We start from the raw sequence: 19,452 nt of genomic DNA on the forward strand, positions 1-19,452 counted from the left end.
CAGACTTTCTCCCCAACATGTCTTTGATTTCTTATTAAGCAGAATATACTGCTTTCTAGTCTTCCCTCCAGCAACCTGAGAACTTTCAGCTTCACCTTTCACTCCCAGAAGGAGTTCAAATTGATTGCACCTCTACAGACCACGTTGGGAGATTTAACTTCATCTTCTTGGTCTTCCTAGCTGCCAATTTTTTAATTTCCAGGGAAACATAATGGATTTTCCTGCTGCTTCCTTCACAGACCGGCCAACATACAACCTAAGTATTTTGACAATTAGCTCTCAACCAAAGAGAAGAGGGTAATGCAATAGAACAGTCGACACAGGCTTTCCTACAAAAATTACTAAATAAAACTGTTGTTAAAAGAGAAAGATGATGGAGGGGCATCTGGGTGGTCAGTCAGGTAAGTGTGTGCCTTCATCTTAGGTCATGATCCCAGGGGCCTGGGATTGAGCCCTGCATTCGTCTCCCTGCTCAGCCTCGGAGCCTGCTTCTTCCTCTCCCTCTGCTGCTGCTGCTTCTCTCTCAAATAAATAAATAAAAATAAAATTTAAAAAGAGAAAGATCATGGAGTGATCCAGAAAGTATAACTTAAATCATTGCACACTTTATGGGATTCTGACTCTCCAGCTGAGGTATCAAAATGATTCTGGCACATAACACAGTCTATGGAGATTAGACTGGATCAGCACATGTAGGATAGAAATGGATCCTGGGACCCTGTGGAAGGGTAGGGTAATTAGAAGTGGTATCAAGGAGATCCAGAATTTCAACAAAAGTCCATGTTAATGCTAGTTCCCAATCCAACACCCTCTTTCCTATCAGCAGGATCCAGTAGTCTTAGGATCACTATGGAGCATGGTCAATGGAAATTATTAACACTGGTAACAGCTAACTTTTCTTGAGCACTTAACATGTGCAGATATCACTGCATTGCTCTCTCCAAATGAAGGCAGTTGTCTTGTTATCTTGGATATAGTGCTTTTAGTTCCTTAAAATATGGTTATGGAGATGCAAGTTGCTATTTTCCTCCCTGAATCTGTTTTTCATATTCCTTGATCCTATTTCTTTTAAAGTATATCAGCATAGCTTAAGTTATCGTGATTGGAAAAAAGTCTTTCATTATGTTTTGCTGGATGGTCCCCAAAAGAAGAATTAGATCTTGTGGAAAACAGATGGGGTTTAGAATTCTAAGGTCAGTAATGGTATGACTTCCAATCCAGAAAGGAAGCAAAAAGGCCAAAGACTATGGTGGGCAAAGAATAGGAAAATATGGCTTAGTTATTTGTATTTGGAGTATATGAGTAAAGCCAGGACAAGCGATAGGTAACTAGATTCCTTTTTGCCCTTTTGGTTGGGGGCAGTGGGGAGGAGAGTAAAAATTATTCTTAGGATAGAAGGGAGTTATGTTAACTTTTCTGCTCTTTAGTTATGCTAAAATAAAGAAAAATAAATTAACTAGAGAAAGAGAAACCACAATGTTTAATTGGTGTTTGGGATTTTGTGGATTTTTTTAAGCCATAGGCAAAATTCCCTGCCCTGTTTACATTATAGTGGGAGTGAGGATCAGACATTAAACAAGATAAGTAAGTAATATGACATTTTTATTTTTTAAATTTTTTTCTGAGTAGTTTGTCAGAGAGAGAGAGAGAGAGTGGACAAGCAGGGGGAGCGGCAGGCAGAGGGAGAAGCAGGGTCCCTGCTGAGCAAAGAGCCCTAGGACTTGATCCTAGGACCCTGGAATCATGACCTGAGCTAAAGGCAGACGCTTAACTGACTGACCCACCCAGGCATCCCAGTAATATGAGATTTTTAGAAGGTGTTAAACTACACAGAGAAAATTCAGCAGAGAACGACGATTGCAAATGCTGTCATGGAGCAAGGGCAAAATGGCTGTAATAGAGATTTGTTTGAAGAGCTAGAGAGGGCACTACTCACTCTATCTTGGTACATGTGGTGTCTTCTAGACAGCACCTTCTAGAGAGGTGCTATCTTGAAGCATGTATAATTCACCAGTTCCTTACCTTAAGTCCTACAGGTACCTGAAACATAACAACCTCATACTAAATTAATCTTGTTTTCTTCCAAATCTCTCCCCTGTGCTTCCTCAATCCCTGCCCCCATGCACTTGATTCTGCTAACAATATGTTGAGTCCAGGTTCTTCTCCAACCCCACTGGCTTCCAGAGTCATGCAATAGCTCCCTAAGTGGTCTCCTTGCAACCACCCTCACCTCTTTTCCTTCCGCTCTCCCTTCTGCCACCAGAGTGATCTTTCTAAAATTAAAATGCTCTGCAATGCTTAGAGGATCAACAGACTCTTCACTTGATCTTAGCCAAAAGGCCGAGCAACAGACTCTTAAATGCATCGAAATTCTCCATGACTTGGCTTCTTCCCCTTCTCAAAAAAAATTTTTTTTGCCCCTTTCTTCAAATAAATCTGAGTTTCTAGGTATAACAAACTATTTAGAGTTTGCCCAGCTATTCCAAGTTTCCTGCTCTTGCACATTTTGAGATTGAAATCACCTGTTATCTGACTTTTAAATTGTCATTCATCTCAAAATCCACCTCAAATCATGGTTTTTATAAAGTTAGCCCCATCCCTTCTCCTTCCTTAGGGTTAGTTGATCCTCTTTCCTTGGTGCTACTACGTCCCTCTATTACAGTGCTTGTGAGCCCCTTAAGGCCATAACTGTGCTGTGCTCATCTTTGTATTCCCAGTACCTCGCCTAGTGACTGGAAGACCTTAGTGTTAGTGAGTTTGATTTTGGATATATTTCATTTTGGATGACTAAAGGGCATCCAGACAGAGAAAGAAATATCCAGTTGGAGGACAGTGCTGGTAGCTGCTATTATTGTCTTAAAAGTGATGGGAGAGGTTCTGCATAAGAATTATGTAAGCACATAATGGTAAAGTTAAACAAACAAACAAACAAACGCTGAGGTAGGCCATCTCGTTTAGGGAAAAGGCAGAGAAAAAGAAGCCAGAAAAAGGAGACTAGGAGGAAGCTGCCAAGAGTAGAAGGATGGAGCCTTGCATAGGGTAGGTGTCCGGTGAATAATATAAAATATCCCATCTAGCATAATCAAGCATAACCCCGTGTAGAGATGCTGTAACCAAGTTAGTCATACCCTTCAGACCTCATCCTGTGTATAGCTCTACTGCTAAAAGGCGTCGTTCGGTTTGTAAACTGCCTTTTATATCTCAGCGAACATTTTCAAGTGAATACTCGCCTGCATTATTTTTAATGCAGGACCCACTATAGGATTAGTGGCCTTTCTATATAGTGCTCCCCGAGGTGAGAATGGGGAGAGGCGGAGCCCATGAAGTTAGGCCGGCTGAGCTTTGGGTGGGGGTGGAAGGGTGGGAAAAGGGAGGACGAGACCTCCTCTGGGGAAGCCGGAACCCAGCCGTGGCCTGCAGGTCGCGGGGCGGCCGGCGGGGGCGCCGCGGAGGCGGAGGAAGGGGCGGCGCGGGGCGGGGCGGCGCGTAGCGGTTACTCAAGGCGGGCAGTTCAAACCGAAGGAGGGAAACGCGGCGGCCCCACGCGAACGTGGCGTGGGGGTTGCCATAGCCGGGCATCCCTGGGGGCGAGGCGGCGGCTTCTGCCCGGCTCTCCCAGCGGCGGCTGCCTGTCTCCCCTCCCGCCTGGCCCCGCGGCCCGGTCGGTGCGGCTGCGTCTCGGTCTCCAGGTGGGCGGGAGTGGGGGGCCCAAGTGTGTGCGGGCTTCCGGGCAGTCCCGGGTCCGGCCCCACTTTGCTTTCCAGGTGCTGGGACTAGAGAGGTGCCCGGAAGCCGATCTCTTACCCGCTCGCTCCGCTCCAGGGGACGCCCACCCACCCTCCGCCTTTCGGTGGCGTTCTGGGTCCTGGAGGCGGAGCCGAGGCGACCCCCCCGTATCCCCGCTAGCTGGGCCTTGGGAAGGTCCAGGAGGGACGAACGGGGCCAAAGAATGCCCTGGTGAGACCGTTAACCCCCCACCCGCTGATAGCACCTTGGGGGAGTAAATGACAGCGCGGCGGCTTACACTGCATTTTCAGAAAACCCGAATTTGGGAAGGTTCCTCAGTTCCCAGACTAGCTGGAGAGAACAGGGATATTGAAATTACCATTATCTGGAAAGCTGAAAGGAACTCAGAATCATTTAGGCCTTTTCATGTGTTAGGAATAATCCGTGCAGTATGTCCTTTACGTAACTTTCAAATCTTAGCAGTCATCACGCTGCTGCACGTTCCAATTGTCCAAACTAGAGTTTCTAATTGGTAATACTTTGGCATGAGTTTTAAAGGCAAAGTGAAAGATTTTCTTGTTTGGAAACTCACCTAACTGACATCTAAGAACTCAAGACTTACTGATGGTAAGATTTTCCACTTTAACAAATGAAAATTTGGTTTTAATATAGTTAAATAGTAAGTATTACATTCTCTAACTTAACAAGTGGTCTTCAATTGAATTATAGTTGACATACAATATTACATTAGTTTCAGGTGTACAGCATAGCAATTCTATATTTTTATACATTATGAAATGATCACCTTGATAGGTCTAGTTATTATTATCTAGTTATATATCTAGTATGATACATATCATTATATAATATATATAAGTAATCTAGTATGATCTAGTTATTATCTAAGTTACTACAATATTATTCATTGTATTCCTTATGGTGTATACATTCCCAAGGCTTATTTATTTTATAACTGGAAGTTTGTACCTCTAATTCCCTTCACTTATTTTGAACCCTTTACTCCCATCCCCTCTGGCAACTTCGGATTTGTTCTCTATATCTATGAGTCTGTTTCTTTTTTGTTTGCTTGTCTGTTTTGTTTCTTAGATTCCACAATAAGTGAAATCATATGGTATTTGTTTTTGTCTGACTTATTTCACTTAGGGTAAGCCCTTATGAGTCCAGTCATGTCACAAAGGGCAAGATTTCATTCTTTTTTATGGCCAAGTAATATTTCATTGCATATATGTACCGCATTTTTATCAGTTCATCTATCAATGGACACTTAGGTCTCTCCCATATCTTGGCTCTTGTAAATAATGTTGCAATGAACATAGAGGTACATATATCTTTTCAAATTAGTGTTTTCATTTTCTTTAGATAAATAGCCAGAAGTGGAATTGCTGGATCATATGATAGTTCTATTTTTAATTTCTAAGGAAACTCCACACAGTTTTCCACAGTGACTGCACCGATTTGCATTCCCAGCAGCAGTGCATGAAGGTTCCTGTTTCTCCATATTCTTGCCAATTTTTTCTTTTCTTAGAACAGAGGTGTGTTCTCAACACTCAGGAGCCTGGTGTTTAAAATATGAGTACCAAGGAGGCCCATTTGATTAATTAGTGAGCTGTTGAATCAGTAAAATTAAGTAAGTCAATGGCCATTTCAAAATTTTGCGTGAGTCTTTTAAAATGATTTAAAAATTAAGTTTTGAAGAACCAAGTTTTGTTTGAGACCAACATCTTGGGATAATAAAAAGATGGTCTTGATGACAGAAGAGAAAGCGCATTGGAGGTAATTTCAGATGTATAGATGAACAGAAAAAAATTATTTTTTTCTTTACATGTGTATGTTATATCAAGTGGCTTATGGGTGGTAGGGGGAGAGGATATCTGCCTTCCCATTCTGTTTCTAACAATTTGCTTGTTTCCCAAATTCTAGCATGGTGAGACACCTAGTGGTAAGGTAGAATAGTTACAATTGCTCTAAAATTTAAGAAGGATTTCTTGACCTAATTTTAACTTGCTTTGTAGACGGATTCTCGAAGAAGAGGAGATATTCATGGGTGGAGATGCAATGTGAAAGCTCGTTATATGTCATTAACTTAATATTTGGAAAACAAAATTGTCTTGAAACATAATACAAGTTATAGAAAGCAAAGTTTGATTATCTTGGCTGGTAAGCATGTACAGAAGATAGCAGTCATTCTTATGATCTCTGGTGATCTAGATCAGAAAAATAACATGTATGAGATTTACCAGAATTGAATATAAGTTTAAAAGGTTGCAAAACACTTAGATATTTTTCCCAGTAGTAATCATCCCATGATCATTTTACCATAAAAAATCTTGTTTTGTGGTTGAAATAGCATTTGTTGTTGTTGTTGTTTTTAAAAACTCATTCACTTAAGCACTTAATTACTATGCATGAATATATTACTCATTCATAAATATAAACTCATTCACTTAGGCACTTAATTAACCTAGACATAAATATGTTACTTTCCCCATTATAGACAACTAAAATATACTTTCCCAGGATCTTTTAATAGAGAAAAATCAGGGGCGCCTGGGTGGCTCAGTGGGTTAAAGCCTCTGCCTTCGGCTCAGGTCATGATCCCAGAGTCCTCGGATCGAGCCCCGCATCGGGCTCTCTGCTCGGCAGGGAGCCTGCTTCCTCCTCTCTCTCTCTGCCTGCCTCTCTGCCTACTTGTGATTTCTGTCTGTCAAATAAATAAATAAAAACTTAAAAAAAAATAGAGAAAAATCATGCATTTGGTTTGGAGAAAACTTTGAAAGAATGACAGTTTTCTTAGTGTTCTTTGAATAATCTGGAGAAATACCAGAAACTATGATAATTTTCTTCCTTTCACACCCTTTAAGATTTGAGTTTTGAAAAAGAAGGAGTGTGATAATACTGTTAAGAAAAGATTGAGGAACAGACCTGTATCCCTGGGGCAAATAATACATTATATGTTAATAAAAATAATTAATAAAAAAATTAAAAAATAAATTACCAGAGTTGACTGCTGAAAAGAACAAAACGCTGAGGAGAAAAAAAATCAAAGAGAAAAAGTAAATTTAAAAAAAAAAGAAAAGGTTGAGGAGTATTTCCTAGTGTCGTTCCTTACACATATAATTACTGAGTAACTCATTAAGTAATTACAAAGTAATTTACTTGAATTCTGTACTTGTAATTTCAAGAATATTATTAAGGGTGAGTTTCCCACAAAGAGTTGTCTGTTATCTGTGAATTCAAGCCTGCAACTGGACCTGATGTCTCAAAATATTTAGAAAATGAGACAAGAATAACATGCTAGGTTTGTAAGGGCCCTGTATCTCTGAGGCGCTGGTTCATTTTGGTTAGCTCAAGAAGAATGTATTAGTAATTTATCTATCAGCCAAGGAGTCTTTGCAAAGTTATGCATCTGGGAGCTCAGACCTTGAGAATGGTCATGGGGATTGGATTTCTGTGACAGGCCTATGTTACAAGTATGGATAACATTATCCTGGCATTGCTTGGTCAAGTTGCAGTCAGATCTAGTGGCAACACTCATTTGACACATTTCCAAAAACATGTTCAAAAATTGGCATATGGTTTTTTTTTTTTTAAGATTTTATTTATTTATAGAGATCACAAGCAGGGACAGAGGCAGGCAGAGAGAGAGGGGGAAGCAGGCTCCCCGCCTAGCAGAGAGCCCGATGCGGGGCTCCATCCCAGGACCCTGAGACCAGGACCCAAGCCAAAGTCAGAGGCCCAACCCACTGAGCCCCTCAGCGCCCCTGGCATAAAGTGTTTTAAACAGCTTTACTTAAATACCAGAACTTTGAAGGGAAATATCCAACTGACTAGATATAGGCCAGTATGAATAAGCTAGAATATTAAAACTATTATTATGTACTGTTAAAATCATAAGGTAATAAAATCTAAAAATGATGCTGCCAGATTTTTCCCTCAAGTGTAGTTTAAGAAAATATTTGTGCGTAGCACTTAGACTATGCTTAATCGAATTATCTGTGAATATGTATAACCCCCATATTTTGGTTTTTATGATGCTAAAAGTTGGGTAAAGTAATATACAAATGAGTATATAGTAGAGAAGATTTATTTTTTATTTATTTTTTAAAAGATATTATGTATTTACTTGACAGAGAAAGAGAGCACAAGCAGGGGGAGCAGGCAGAGGGAGAAGCAAACTCTCTGCTGAGAAGGGACCCCCCCCCCCACGTGGGGCTCCATCCCAGGACCCTGGGATCATGACCTGAGCTGAAGGCAGACGCCTAACAACTGAGCCACCCAGGCGCCCCCTAGATTTATTTTTTAAAGTAACTTTTCTTATTGCCATAACATTTTCTATTATTATTCATATTCCTAACAAGTAATATATTTTGGTATAAGCTGCTAGGCTACTCATTTCAAAGGAAGAATAAAATTTGTTTTCCCTTTGTAGAAGCAGATTTGAAGATGTCAGAGAGACGTTCAAGTCAAGCTTGCCATGGAGCGGGAAAGGAGGTGGACCGTCCTGCTGTCAATTTCGAACACTCCAGCTTCAGAGACTTTTACTCCACATCTTCATTTCAAGATAGTGGCTACAATGAGCTGTTACAACCTTGCAACTTTGATAATACAGATAAAGAATTTTTTGGAGAGAAAGAAAAAGGCCCAACATTAATCCGTGAACATCCTGAAATTTCAAATCTGGGCTTAACTCATACTTTAGAATCTCCAACTCAAAAAAAGAGATTTTTCTTTTCTAGGAAGGAGAATGATAAAACTCCAGAACTTTGTGAAACCCCTAAAGTCAGTGGGAAAAAACGTTTACTGCGTAGAAGGTTGGACATATCTTTCTCTCTCCTAAAGGGGGACTTTGAATCACAAAGTAGTTCTCTAGAAAGTAGTATAAACCAAGTTCTCAACTTAGAAAAAAATATTCCAGGCAGTGCTTCAAGTTTTCCAAGACAAACCAGTTTTAGTCCTTTAGTTACTAGTTCTTTGAAAGCAGAAGAAGCAACTTCCAGCAGTCAAAAATTGAGGCTTAATTTTTCTCAACAGAAGACTTCCACAGTTGATGATTCCAAAGATGACTGTAGCCTATTTGAGGTTGAATGTATATCTCCGATTCAGAGTAATAATTTTAAAGACTCTATCACACATGACCTTAGTGATAGCAGTCTATTTGTTAATGATGAGAATATATATCCCAAACTTCTGGGCTCTTCTGCTAGTGGAACATCTTATGGAACAAACGAGAACTTATGTGTGACTCCAGTAAGTAGTCTTGTAGCAAATATTAAATTTAATGCAAGTCAAAGTCTGTCTCCTACAGCTGAAGTGAAGTGCAATATTTCAACACCTGAAGACAGTGGTTTTAACTCACTTTGTTTGGATAAATCAGAAGATTCCCTCTCTGACCAGGAGGGTTCTTTTCGAGAACTTTGGAAACAAAAAGGAATGGTCAAAGTGGAGGACACCATAAAAAAGTCAAGGCATCTTCGAAGGCTGAGAAGATTGTCCACGCTTCAGGAACAAAGCTCACAATCTGAGACAGAGAGGGACTCTGACTTGGAAGCAACACCAGCAGCTGCTTCAGACACCTCGGAGAATCAGCTGAGCAGTTACAATGAGATTTTAAGCTTTAAGAATTTATCAAAGACCCCAGCCTTGCAGTTAGTGCACGAGCTTTTCATGAGAAACAAAAGAAAAAGATTCCAGCAAACTGGTGCTCATGAATGGTTAGAAGAGAAGGATGGGGGGCAAATAGCCGTACTACAGTGTGTCCTCGCAGGACTGATTGGCAAGAAAATGGGTATAGAAAAACTGGACATCTTAACAGAATTAAAATATAGAAATTTAAAACATATTCTTGCTATAGTTTTAGGTTCCTTGACTGCAGAAAACCTATGCAGGTAAGAAATAAAATTTTTTTTCTGAAGTAAAACTTCCTTCTTGTCACTTTTTTTTTTTTTTTTGGAAAAGCTTTTCTATGAGTTGAGTAGTTGTCCTGTTTTTTATTTGTTTTGTTTTATTATTTCTGTCTTTGGTTGTCTTACACTTTATCAAAGTGTTTTGTGAGTTTCCTAATAGTGGTTTACTGAGCTTCCTAATAGAGCTTACTAATATGGTTACTTCTGTTTAAATTCTCATTTTAGGGATGCCTGGGTGGCTCAGTTGGTTGGGGGTCTGACTCCTGGTTTTGGCTGGAGTCAGGTTGTGGGGTGGAGCTCTGTCTTGGGCTTAGATCTCAGTGGGGAGTCTTCTGGGGGGTTTTCTCCCCCGCCCCGCCACTCCAACCTCTGTTTCTCTCTCTTTAAAATAAGTAAATCTCTAAAAAAAAATGAAATCCTGTTTTAGAAGCATCAATGTAGTCTTCCGGATAAAGTTCATGTCACTATCATTTGGGAAGAGAGTTTCTAAATGTTGAACTTTAAATTTTCAAGATGGTAAGCTATATTCCACAAAAGTTATTTAATGATTTATTAGTTCATATCTTGTTTTCAGATTGCAAATTGTATTAAAGTTATGACACTTGGCCAGAAATAATGTAAAGTATTATGGTGACTAAGAAATGATAACATACAAAGGATACCATTTAATTATTTAATCTAAATTCTAGAATCCAAAATGATGGTTAGCTTTCATTTTAGGGCTTAGTTGTTCCAGAAACCGAGGGAATATGGATTAGTGCATTTTCATTACTAACAGGGCAGTGTAAGGTGGTTACTTTTGGGAATTTCAAGGAATTAGAAACTGAAGAATTTCTGTTAATAGAAATTCTAGTATATTGGATGCTGCTACATAAAGAGAAACAGACATTTAGGAGGACTGAGGACAGGAACTAGGGTTACAAAGACTAAAGTGAGACTGTTCATACTGGCAATTTTGGGGAGTTGCAAGACTATCAGAAGACAAGACCCTTGGGAATGCCATGGCTAGGAAGGAGGGAAGTCTGTAGAATAGGACTTCCGCAAGGCAACAGTTGGGGAAGGGTATGCAGGAGCATTTGTGAATTTGATTTTTGATAGAGATATGTCAAGAGTTTGGGTCATAGAAACCTTGCTGTTTTTATGGTTACTACTTCTATTAAAGCCCTCCTTCACCTTTCCTCCACAAATTATTTATAGGCCGTTGTAGAGAATTGTAGAATTTCACAGCTGGAAGTCTTTTGAGACATCTAGTCTATCATGTATTTTGAAGATGAGGAAACTGTGTTCCAGAGAATTTAAGTGACCTGCCAACAGTCATTCAAGGAGATAGGAATATATCTAGGTCTATAATTGAGCTCTCTGATTTTTTTTTTTAAGAGAGGGAGAGGTAGGGGTAGGGGCAGAAGGAGAGAGAATCTTAAGCAGGCTTCATGCTGGGTGTGGAGCCCAATGCCAGGCTTGATCCCACAACCCTGAGGTCATGACCTGAGCCGAAATCAAGAGTCAGACACTTAACTGACTGAGCCACCCAGGTTCCCTGAGCCCTCTGTTTTCCAATCTAATACTGTCTCACAAACTCATATTAAGATTTAAGGCCTTTCTAAATAAACTTGACCTAGAATGTACTTGGTGTAATCCAAGTGGGACATAGTGTACCTGTATGTATATGTCTTTTAAAAAATGTTTGAATGAGATAAATTGTTTAAGAAATCAAGGAAATGGCTGAAATATAGGAGGTTTATTTTTCTATGCTGTAGTATTTGGATAGAGACCAGTTAAAAACTTGGGTGATACTTTTGGGTGCTTGCTTGTGGGAACAGTTGATATTCAGTCATATTTTTGTAATTACCTCTTTTCCACAGCCCTCCAAATGCATAGTATTTGTACTGCAGAATGCATGTATAATGTTAGCAGAGTTGATTCTCTGTAATGTGAGAGATTATGGTCAGTTGAAATAACTGTGGCAAATACCCAATTGCTAGCTCATTTCTGCCCCATTAACAGGTGACTTCCTGCCTTTTCCTTCCCATCAATCTGATATAAGACACATGTACTGGCTTAGGGAGAGGCAAGGCAATTGAAGTGGCCACAGTAACCGGAAGGACAGTATTACCTCCTTAAGAGCAAGCAAACTTTTTGTAATTGTCTGATCTTATTCCCTTTGATTTAAGTTAGCGTAATAAAAAAGACCAGATTAGCAGCTGAGAGATTATCTTTTCTTTCATAATTTGTATAGCCAAAGTTATTGATAAATGGGCAATCACTGGATATAAATTGAGTTTTTTTGCTTGTTTGCTTTTTTATCTGCTTCATTCTTATCAACTTTGGTTTCTAAAACAGGAACTTTGTAGTGTTACCCATCATAATGATTGGCACTTAGTATGTCCAGTGAATTATTGATAGTTCTAATGTTTGTTTAAACAAAATGATAAATTTGTTAAGTGCATTCGTAGGAGGAATAAACACCCCTTGCTCTGTATGGATGATAATCATTTTCTACACGTTGTGTTCCAAAGTTTTGATTTTAGTTGCACATTTGAATGTAAATCCTCTTAATCAGTCTCCCAGTGGACTCATATTGGCTTTATATGAAACTATGTTTTTCCTTTAACCATTTGTAAGATAATAATGTATTGATATAATGCTGGCATGTACTTAATATTTTAATGGGAATTCTTTCGTATGGTGAAACAACATGGGACAACAATGTAGGTCAAGTCATATTTTACTGTCCAAAATCTTTAAAACAAGTTTTTCTTATTAATTTTCATATGCAAAAAATGTTAATTTTGTGGAATATGTGCACTATAAAGACCAATGATTTTGTTGTAGTGTTTGGAAAGTGAGCAGAAATTGGCGTGAAATTATTGTTCAAGATAAAAAAGCAAATAGGAGGAGGAAATTCTATATCTCACAACTGAAAGCAGATTCTGAGGTAATGTATACAATATTTTCTCAAGTGGATTTGTAAAAATAATAATCACAAATTGCCAGACAACCTAATTTGGTTTTCCTGCTATCTTTTAACCATTTTTCATTTAGCAAACATTCACTCATGGATGTTTTACCTCTCCCAAACGCCATTTCCTTCCAGTCCATAAGTGAAGTAGACTGCCCAGCATCAAGAGCATCCTTGGGTTTGTTGTTGAAGTGTGTGTGCTGTTAGCAGGGTTTGAATACCAGGGCTCTGCCGGATCCTATTCATAATTAGATGTCCTTATAGCATTTTCTATCTGGTCTTTTGAGTAGATACTATGTGCCAATTGCTCAGATTACAATGGTGAACCTTTCTGAAATGGTGCCCGTTCTCTTGGAGCTCAGGCCCCATGGGTGATACAAATAAGCAAGTGATTATAATACAGGTGTGTTAGGGGCAGCCCAGAGTTTTTTCTACCGGAACATTTTAAAGGGGTATTTGACACTGGGGAATCAAGAGAAGGCTTTTCAGAAGAAGCACAACTCTGTTGAGACCTGAAGGATGGAGTGAGTGGCTTACTGAGTGGAGATGGGGAGGAGCGTTTCTGCAGAGAAGATGGGGAGGAGCGTTTCCGTAGCATCGAGGAAGGCCTGGAAGTGAGTGAGTGTGGCAGACAAGCCCTGGTAAAGCATCATAAGCTTATATTTTCTTGAAGATTTGAGAACCAGCTTTGAATTGACAGGAAAAGTTCTGTAGAAGCTGATTAATTCTTCCGAGCGACACTACTTTGTGCATCTCCTAGACATCTCATAACTCTGGCACCCGTGTGTACTGTATATGCAACTTTCAGACCTTTCTTGGCCATCAGTATTAAGAGAAACCACAAGAGTTCACTCTCTTATCCTTGTTCTAGTAAAGAGCATTTAATGACATAAGTAAATTTCTAATTTGACAAAATATGATAATTGAGCTGACACATGGTTTAAACAAATATTAATACCTAGATACAGATTGGTAGGTTTCTCATTATGATGAAATATCAGGGACTGCACCTAACTAAAATGTTGACTCCATTTTACTTTGAAGAAAAGTTTTAACCTTTTTCACCTATGACATTGTCTTATAGCTTATAGTTCCTGGCCACTTAACTGTTGCAACTTCTGGCCCTGGGAGCTTATAATCAAAATATAAATCGCCTTCTTAACTTCTGATCTTTTTAGAGTGCTGCTCTATGTGCTAAGGACTTACTTTAAAAAATAGGTTTTTTTTTTAAAAGATTTTATTTATTTATTTGACAGAGAGAGATCACAAGCAGGCAGAGAGGCAGGTAGAGAGAGAGGAGGAAGCAGGCTCCCTGCTGAGCAGAGAGCCCGATTCGGGGCTCGATCCCAGGACCCTGAGCCACCCAGGCGCCCCCAAAAATAGTTTTTTTAAAAGATTTTATTTATTAATTTGAGAGAGAGCAGCAGAGGGAGAGGGAGAAGTAGGCTCCCCACTGGGCAGTGAGCCAGACTCGAGGAGCTGGATCCTAGGACCCTGGGATCATGACCTAAGCTGAAGGTAGACTTTTACCCAACTGAGCCACCCAGAAGCCCCTTAAAAAGACAATTTTTTAAAAGATTTTATTTCTTTATTTGAGAGAGAGAGGGCACAAATGGGGAGAAGCCGGCAGAGGGAGAGGGAGAAGCCAACTGCCTGCTGAGCAGAGAGTCAGAGTGGGGCTGGATCCCAGGATTCTGGGCAGATGCTTAACAAACTGAGCCACCCAGGCACCCCCGAAAAAATTTTAAGCAAGCATCTGTTAATATTAAACTGTTAGCTCCATGTATATTGTACATCCTACAAGGAAAGAAATGTGGTTGTGTTTGGCAACACTTAAGGTAATTCTAGATAAAATATTCTGTCTTCATCTCCTGGCCACCACTTCTTTGTTCCAACTTTATTTCTTAAAGGACTATACTTTTTCCTTACTTGAACCTTTTTCTCTTATTATGGTTTGCTTTTTAATTTTTTTTCAAAGTAAAACAAGTACATGGTTTAAAAAGTCAAATTGGGCTACAAGGCTTGTAACAAAACACATTGTCTTGTCTGTCTCTTCCTACCCTTGACTCTTGCCCCAAGTTAATCACTTTCAATTCTTCATTTGTTCCTTTTCAGATTTACCTCTACGTTTCTAAATAGCATGCCTTTCCTGCTATTTCTTGGCTTTTTTTTTTTTTTTTCTTAAGAATTTGTTCTCCAACCTCTCACCACTTCTACCACACCTACCCACCCACCGACCCGTCTCTCTGAACTCCTTTCTTCTTTTCTCCTCTCACTAATGTAACCACACCACTATTTGGGAGTGAATCAGAATTAGGTGCTGACATTATTAAGACTGTGTTGAGGGGCGCCTGGGTGGCTCAGTGGGTTAAGCCACTGCCTTCGGCTCAGGTCATGATCTCAGGGTCCTGGGATCGAGCCCCGCATCGGGCTCTCTGCTCAGCAGGGAGCCTGCTTCCTCCTCTCTCTCTGCCTGCCTCTCTGCCTGCTTGTGATCTCTCTCTGTCAAATAAATAAATAAAATCTTTAAAAAAAAAAAAAAGACTGTGTTGACATTATGAGTTTTTGACAGCTGAAACATGCAGTACACTATGATTACACCTTTTTTCTATATAACTTTTTTTTCCAGAGTTAATAATTGCCTAGTTTCTTTCTTTTGTTTTGCTTAGTGTTTCTCTGTACAGATCCCCGATTCATCTCCTATTATCCACCAGCACTGGAAATCTCCTCTGTGTAAGTCCAGACAAATCAGGTATTCTTCCTGTTCCTTCCTCTCCCTAGAGACATCCTTCCTGGTACACTTTGCCACCCTATTCTGATACGGACCGGTTGCTTTCCACGTGAACTATCTTAATGTGTATCATTGACCCAAACAGAAACATTACAAGACAAGCTTGTTTGATGGTTTTCCTCATACTTGTATAATGTCTCTGAAACCTCCTTACGTATAAAAGTTAGAAGGCAAACACCAGCTACGTGTCATGGGATCTCAATTTCATCTATTTGCTTTGCAGCCATGAGAATGAGTGTTAGAATTGGGATACGCCTTTTCCATCGAATTTCTTAATTTACTGTATTCCTCACTATTTTCTTTTTTTTCAAAGATTTTATTTATTTATTTGACAGAGAGAGATCACAAGCAGGCAGAGAGGCAGGCAGAGAGAGAGGAGGAAGCAGGCTCCCTGCTGAGCAGAGAGCCCGATGCGGGGCTCGATCCCAGGACCCTGAGATCATGACCTGAGCCGAAGGCAGCGGCTTAACCCACTGAGCCACCCAGGCGCCCCTCCTCACTATTTTCTTATAACCATGGAAATGAACAACCATACAGGGACTCCACTCTCACATTTAAATATCTTCCTGTAACACGATGTGACCATCTTTGAAAAATTTCGGCCCTCACGAATATGTGCCTTAGGTTGACTGCTTTGCCTCCTTTGCTCAGAGATGAAAGCACACGTTTTAAACTCTAGGAGGCCTGGGTTTAGACTGTTTTATTCACTTGGCACCTTTAGGAGTTCTATAAATACTTGTTAAATAAATGAATATTTATTCTGTAGCTGAAATGTGTTTCAACAATGTATCTCTATTCATTTTGTTGGTTCATACACAATCACTGTGTTTACCAACCACATCGAAATCCATCAAAATTTTGGTATGCTGTTGTGTCGTGTTCTTGTGTCCTAGGCTGCAAGTTATTTATACAAATGTCCTATAAAGAAATGTATTGAGTCCTTGAAAAAGTTCATTTGTATTCATTCTAGTTTTAGAAAACCAATACACTTACGCCTATGTTGTTTTAACTGTTAATCACAGAATTTTTCACGACCAGCTAATCTTATTTCCTATATTTATCATTCTACAATTTCTCTTATTTTCTCTCTCCTTACTTTTAGGAGCCAGTTGTGGCAAAGGGAAACTATCAAGGGAGAGGAAGCACAGTTTTAGGTAGACACATGAGGAAATTTACTCTCAGTACATTTTATTTTGATAAATGTTCAAGAATGCCAATTTGTTAAAAAACAGAAACAAAACCTTGTATTTTTCCATTATCAACCTGGACAAAATAGAGGGCTTATTGAAAATATTTCTAGGCTGAATATTTAAGTAATGTGGAAATCCAGTTCAGAGAAGAGATACCTTTTTTCTCCTTTTAAAATACCAAAGATTTTTTAATTAAAATGTAAGTATAAAAATGATTCCAGTACTTACACATATTGTAAAAACTAACTAAACTAATTAGATTTCATGGTCTAACCAGGCCCATTATTCTTCTGACATGTGGCTAAGGTAAGAAACCTTCAAAGAATTCCATGATACCCCATAGCAAACTTTACAAAGATTTGCCTCTTCTTAAACCTTGACTTAAACAATGAATCTTGGAACACCGAAAAAATAAAATAAATCTTTAAAAAAATTAAAAGTTCAAAAAACAAAAAAACAAACCTTGACTTAAAAGAGGGGTTTGGCCAACTCCAGTCTGTGGGCCAATCCTGTCCATCATTTCTGTTTTTAAAGTAAGTTGCTTTGGAACACAGCCTTGCCCTTTCATTTACATAGCACTACAGCTTCTTTTGCTAAAATGGCAGTTGAGTAGCTGTGACTATCTGGCCTGCAAAATGTAAAATATACACTATTTGGCCCTTTTCTGGAAAAGTTTGCCAACCCATGCCTTAATCAGAAAAATAACCAATCATGCAAGCTTAAAGCTAACATTTATTGTTTTAACATTGTTCCTCTATATTTCTTTGACATTTAAATGTTAGATAAGAGATTTTTCGTCTAAAAAGGAAAGTTTAGGGAGAAAATTCTAGTGGAATTTAGTGTGAAATCACTTTCGGTGTTTAAATACACGTGCATCAGAAAACTGTTCTGGAACTTTCGATATTACGGTACTGACCCTTCTTCTCCTTTACTGCAGGGAGCTAGAGTAAATGTTGAGGATGCCGCCACTAGGCTCCATCTTTTAAATCGATCAGCTTTAAGATCCGTGCAAGCTCAGGCTAAGATACCAGGTTTTCAGAAAGGAGAAGTTTCAACATTTTCTCCTTGGGGAGAAGTCTTGACACCTATAGCAAGTTCTTCTGTTACCCCCTTAAGTAGTAAACAGGAAGCATATGTTAAGGTGAGTATTTCTCATAAGTTATTAGAAATAAATATTTAGAGTTTGGAATAAAGTGATTCTCTGGATGAAATTGGAAGATTTAGTGTGTATGCTCTCACTGCAGGTTGCCAAAACACTATTTATTGATGAAGCCTTAAAACCTTGCCCCAGGTGCCAATCCCCTGCTAAGTACCAGCCATATGAGAAAAGGGGACTGTGTAGCCACACAGCCTGTGGTTTTGACTTTTGTGTGTTATGTTTGTGTGCTTACCATGGGTCTGAAGAATGTAGTAGAGGAGCAGCAAAGCCAAGAACTAGAAAAGATGCTCTTCCAGGAAGTGCCCAGAGTAAGCGGAATTTAAAACGCCTTTAAAGAGACTCTCAAATAAAAGAAGCATTCCCCCTAAACAACGTTTTGTCTGACTTAAAATTATGGCTATTTTGAAAGCATGCAACATTTCCCATTAATGACAGATGGTGATTTATTTCCTCTTTTGTATATATCATAATCTATGTCTGTATTCTTTAAAGTGATGAGTTTGAAAAAATTTTATTTTACTGTGTCACATTTTCCCATTTTAGTAAGTGCTTTTAAATAAAGAGTTTTTAATGTTATATATATGTATTTAACTGTTTCATGTAACCTTTGAAAATTGTGCATTTCATCACTCTGTGTTGAAATGTTCTTCAATCATTTTTTAAAAATAGTTTTCCAAGTAATATTACAAATTTTAAACTTGAGACAGATGGTCTTATAGATTTGGAAAATAAGTATTTGACTGAAATGAAATATAAATAAAATGTTTTCAGACATTCTATTGAATTTACTCTATAATTTCAATCTTTTAATTTAGTGAATATCATATGTGAGCAGATTAAATAAAATTTACTTAGTGATTACTAAGAAGACATAAAAGTAACTTCTTAGACATAGGTTGTTATTCAGAATGAGAATCTCAGTCAGTTAGTAAATCCTCATAAGTCATGTACTTCATTTAAATACTTTTTAAAATTCCAGAACTATAATCACAGATTCCATTTGTTTTCTTTTTTTTAAGATTTTACTTATTTATTTGAGAGAGAGAGAATGAAAGAGAGAGCATGAGAAGGGAGAGGATCAAAGGGAGAAGCAGACTCCCTGCTGAGCAGGGAGCCTGATGCAGGACTCAGTGTTGGGGCTCCAGGACCATGACCTGAGCCAAAGGTAGTTGCTTAACCAACTGAGCCACCCAGGTGCCCCTCCATTTGTTTAATGTAGGCTCGGTATCAGTATTGTGACAAATTTGGACTAGCTAGAAAAGATTGTTGTTGGGTTTTTTTTCCTCAACAGTTAGTTTTGGGTTGGGTTTCTTTTTGTTTGTTTGTTTTTAAGATTTTATTTATTTATTTGACAGAGAGAAACACAGCGAGAGAGGGAACACAAGCAGGGGGAGTGGGAGAGAGAGAAGCAGGCTTCCCACTGAGAAGGGAGTGCCATGCAGGCTTGATCCCATGACCCTGGGATCATGACAGGAGCCAAAGGCAGACCCTTAATGACTGAGCCACCCAGGTGCCGCTGGATTTGGTTTCTTAAATAACAAAATTTACTGAATTATTTATAATGTACCCCTTTTTTCGAAAATGATTGGGGGTAGCATGTTCCATTTATAGAATAGAAGCAAGAAAGAGCTAAGTTCTATTGTTGAACAAATTACTACGACCAGCAGAAATTTGAAGACAGTTTCATATTTGTTTATCTTTAG

The 19,452-nt window shown here is 39.0% G+C and overlaps 1 protein-coding gene across 1 annotated transcript; it reads left to right on the top strand.

The window, feature by feature from the left end:
• Positions 1 to 3,589: 3,589 nt before the first annotated feature.
• On the top strand, positions 3,590 to 18,344 carry FBXO43 (F-box protein 43). The gene is made up of 5 exons (XM_047728572.1): positions 3,590 to 3,689; positions 8,177 to 9,632; positions 12,483 to 12,585; positions 17,528 to 17,731; positions 17,835 to 18,344. The coding sequence occupies exons 2-5, from the start codon at positions 8,191 to 8,193 to the stop codon at positions 18,081 to 18,083; spliced, it is 1,998 nt and encodes a 665-aa protein (XP_047584528.1). The 5' UTR covers positions 3,590 to 3,689; positions 8,177 to 8,190; the 3' UTR covers positions 18,084 to 18,344.
• The last annotated feature ends 1,108 nt before the right edge of the window (positions 18,345 to 19,452 follow it).

Source organism: Lutra lutra, chromosome 4 (genome assembly GCF_902655055.1).
Source record: "Lutra lutra chromosome 4, mLutLut1.2, whole genome shotgun sequence".
Classification (NCBI taxonomy): domain Eukaryota; kingdom Metazoa; phylum Chordata; class Mammalia; order Carnivora; family Mustelidae; genus Lutra; species Lutra lutra.

Excerpts from the sequence above, each read along its gene's own strand:
- FBXO43 (XM_047728572.1), top strand. The coding sequence starts at position 8,191 with ATGTCAGAGAGACGTTCAAGTCAAGCTTGCCATGGAGCGGGAAAGGAG. Across the intron at positions 9,633-12,482 it reads ACTGCAGAAAACCTATGCAG|TGTTTGGAAAGTGAGCAGAA; the intron begins GTAAGAAATAAA and ends ATTTTGTTGTAG. Across the intron at positions 12,586-17,527 it reads AACTGAAAGCAGATTCTGAG|GGAGCTAGAGTAAATGTTGA; the intron begins GTAATGTATACA and ends CCTTTACTGCAG.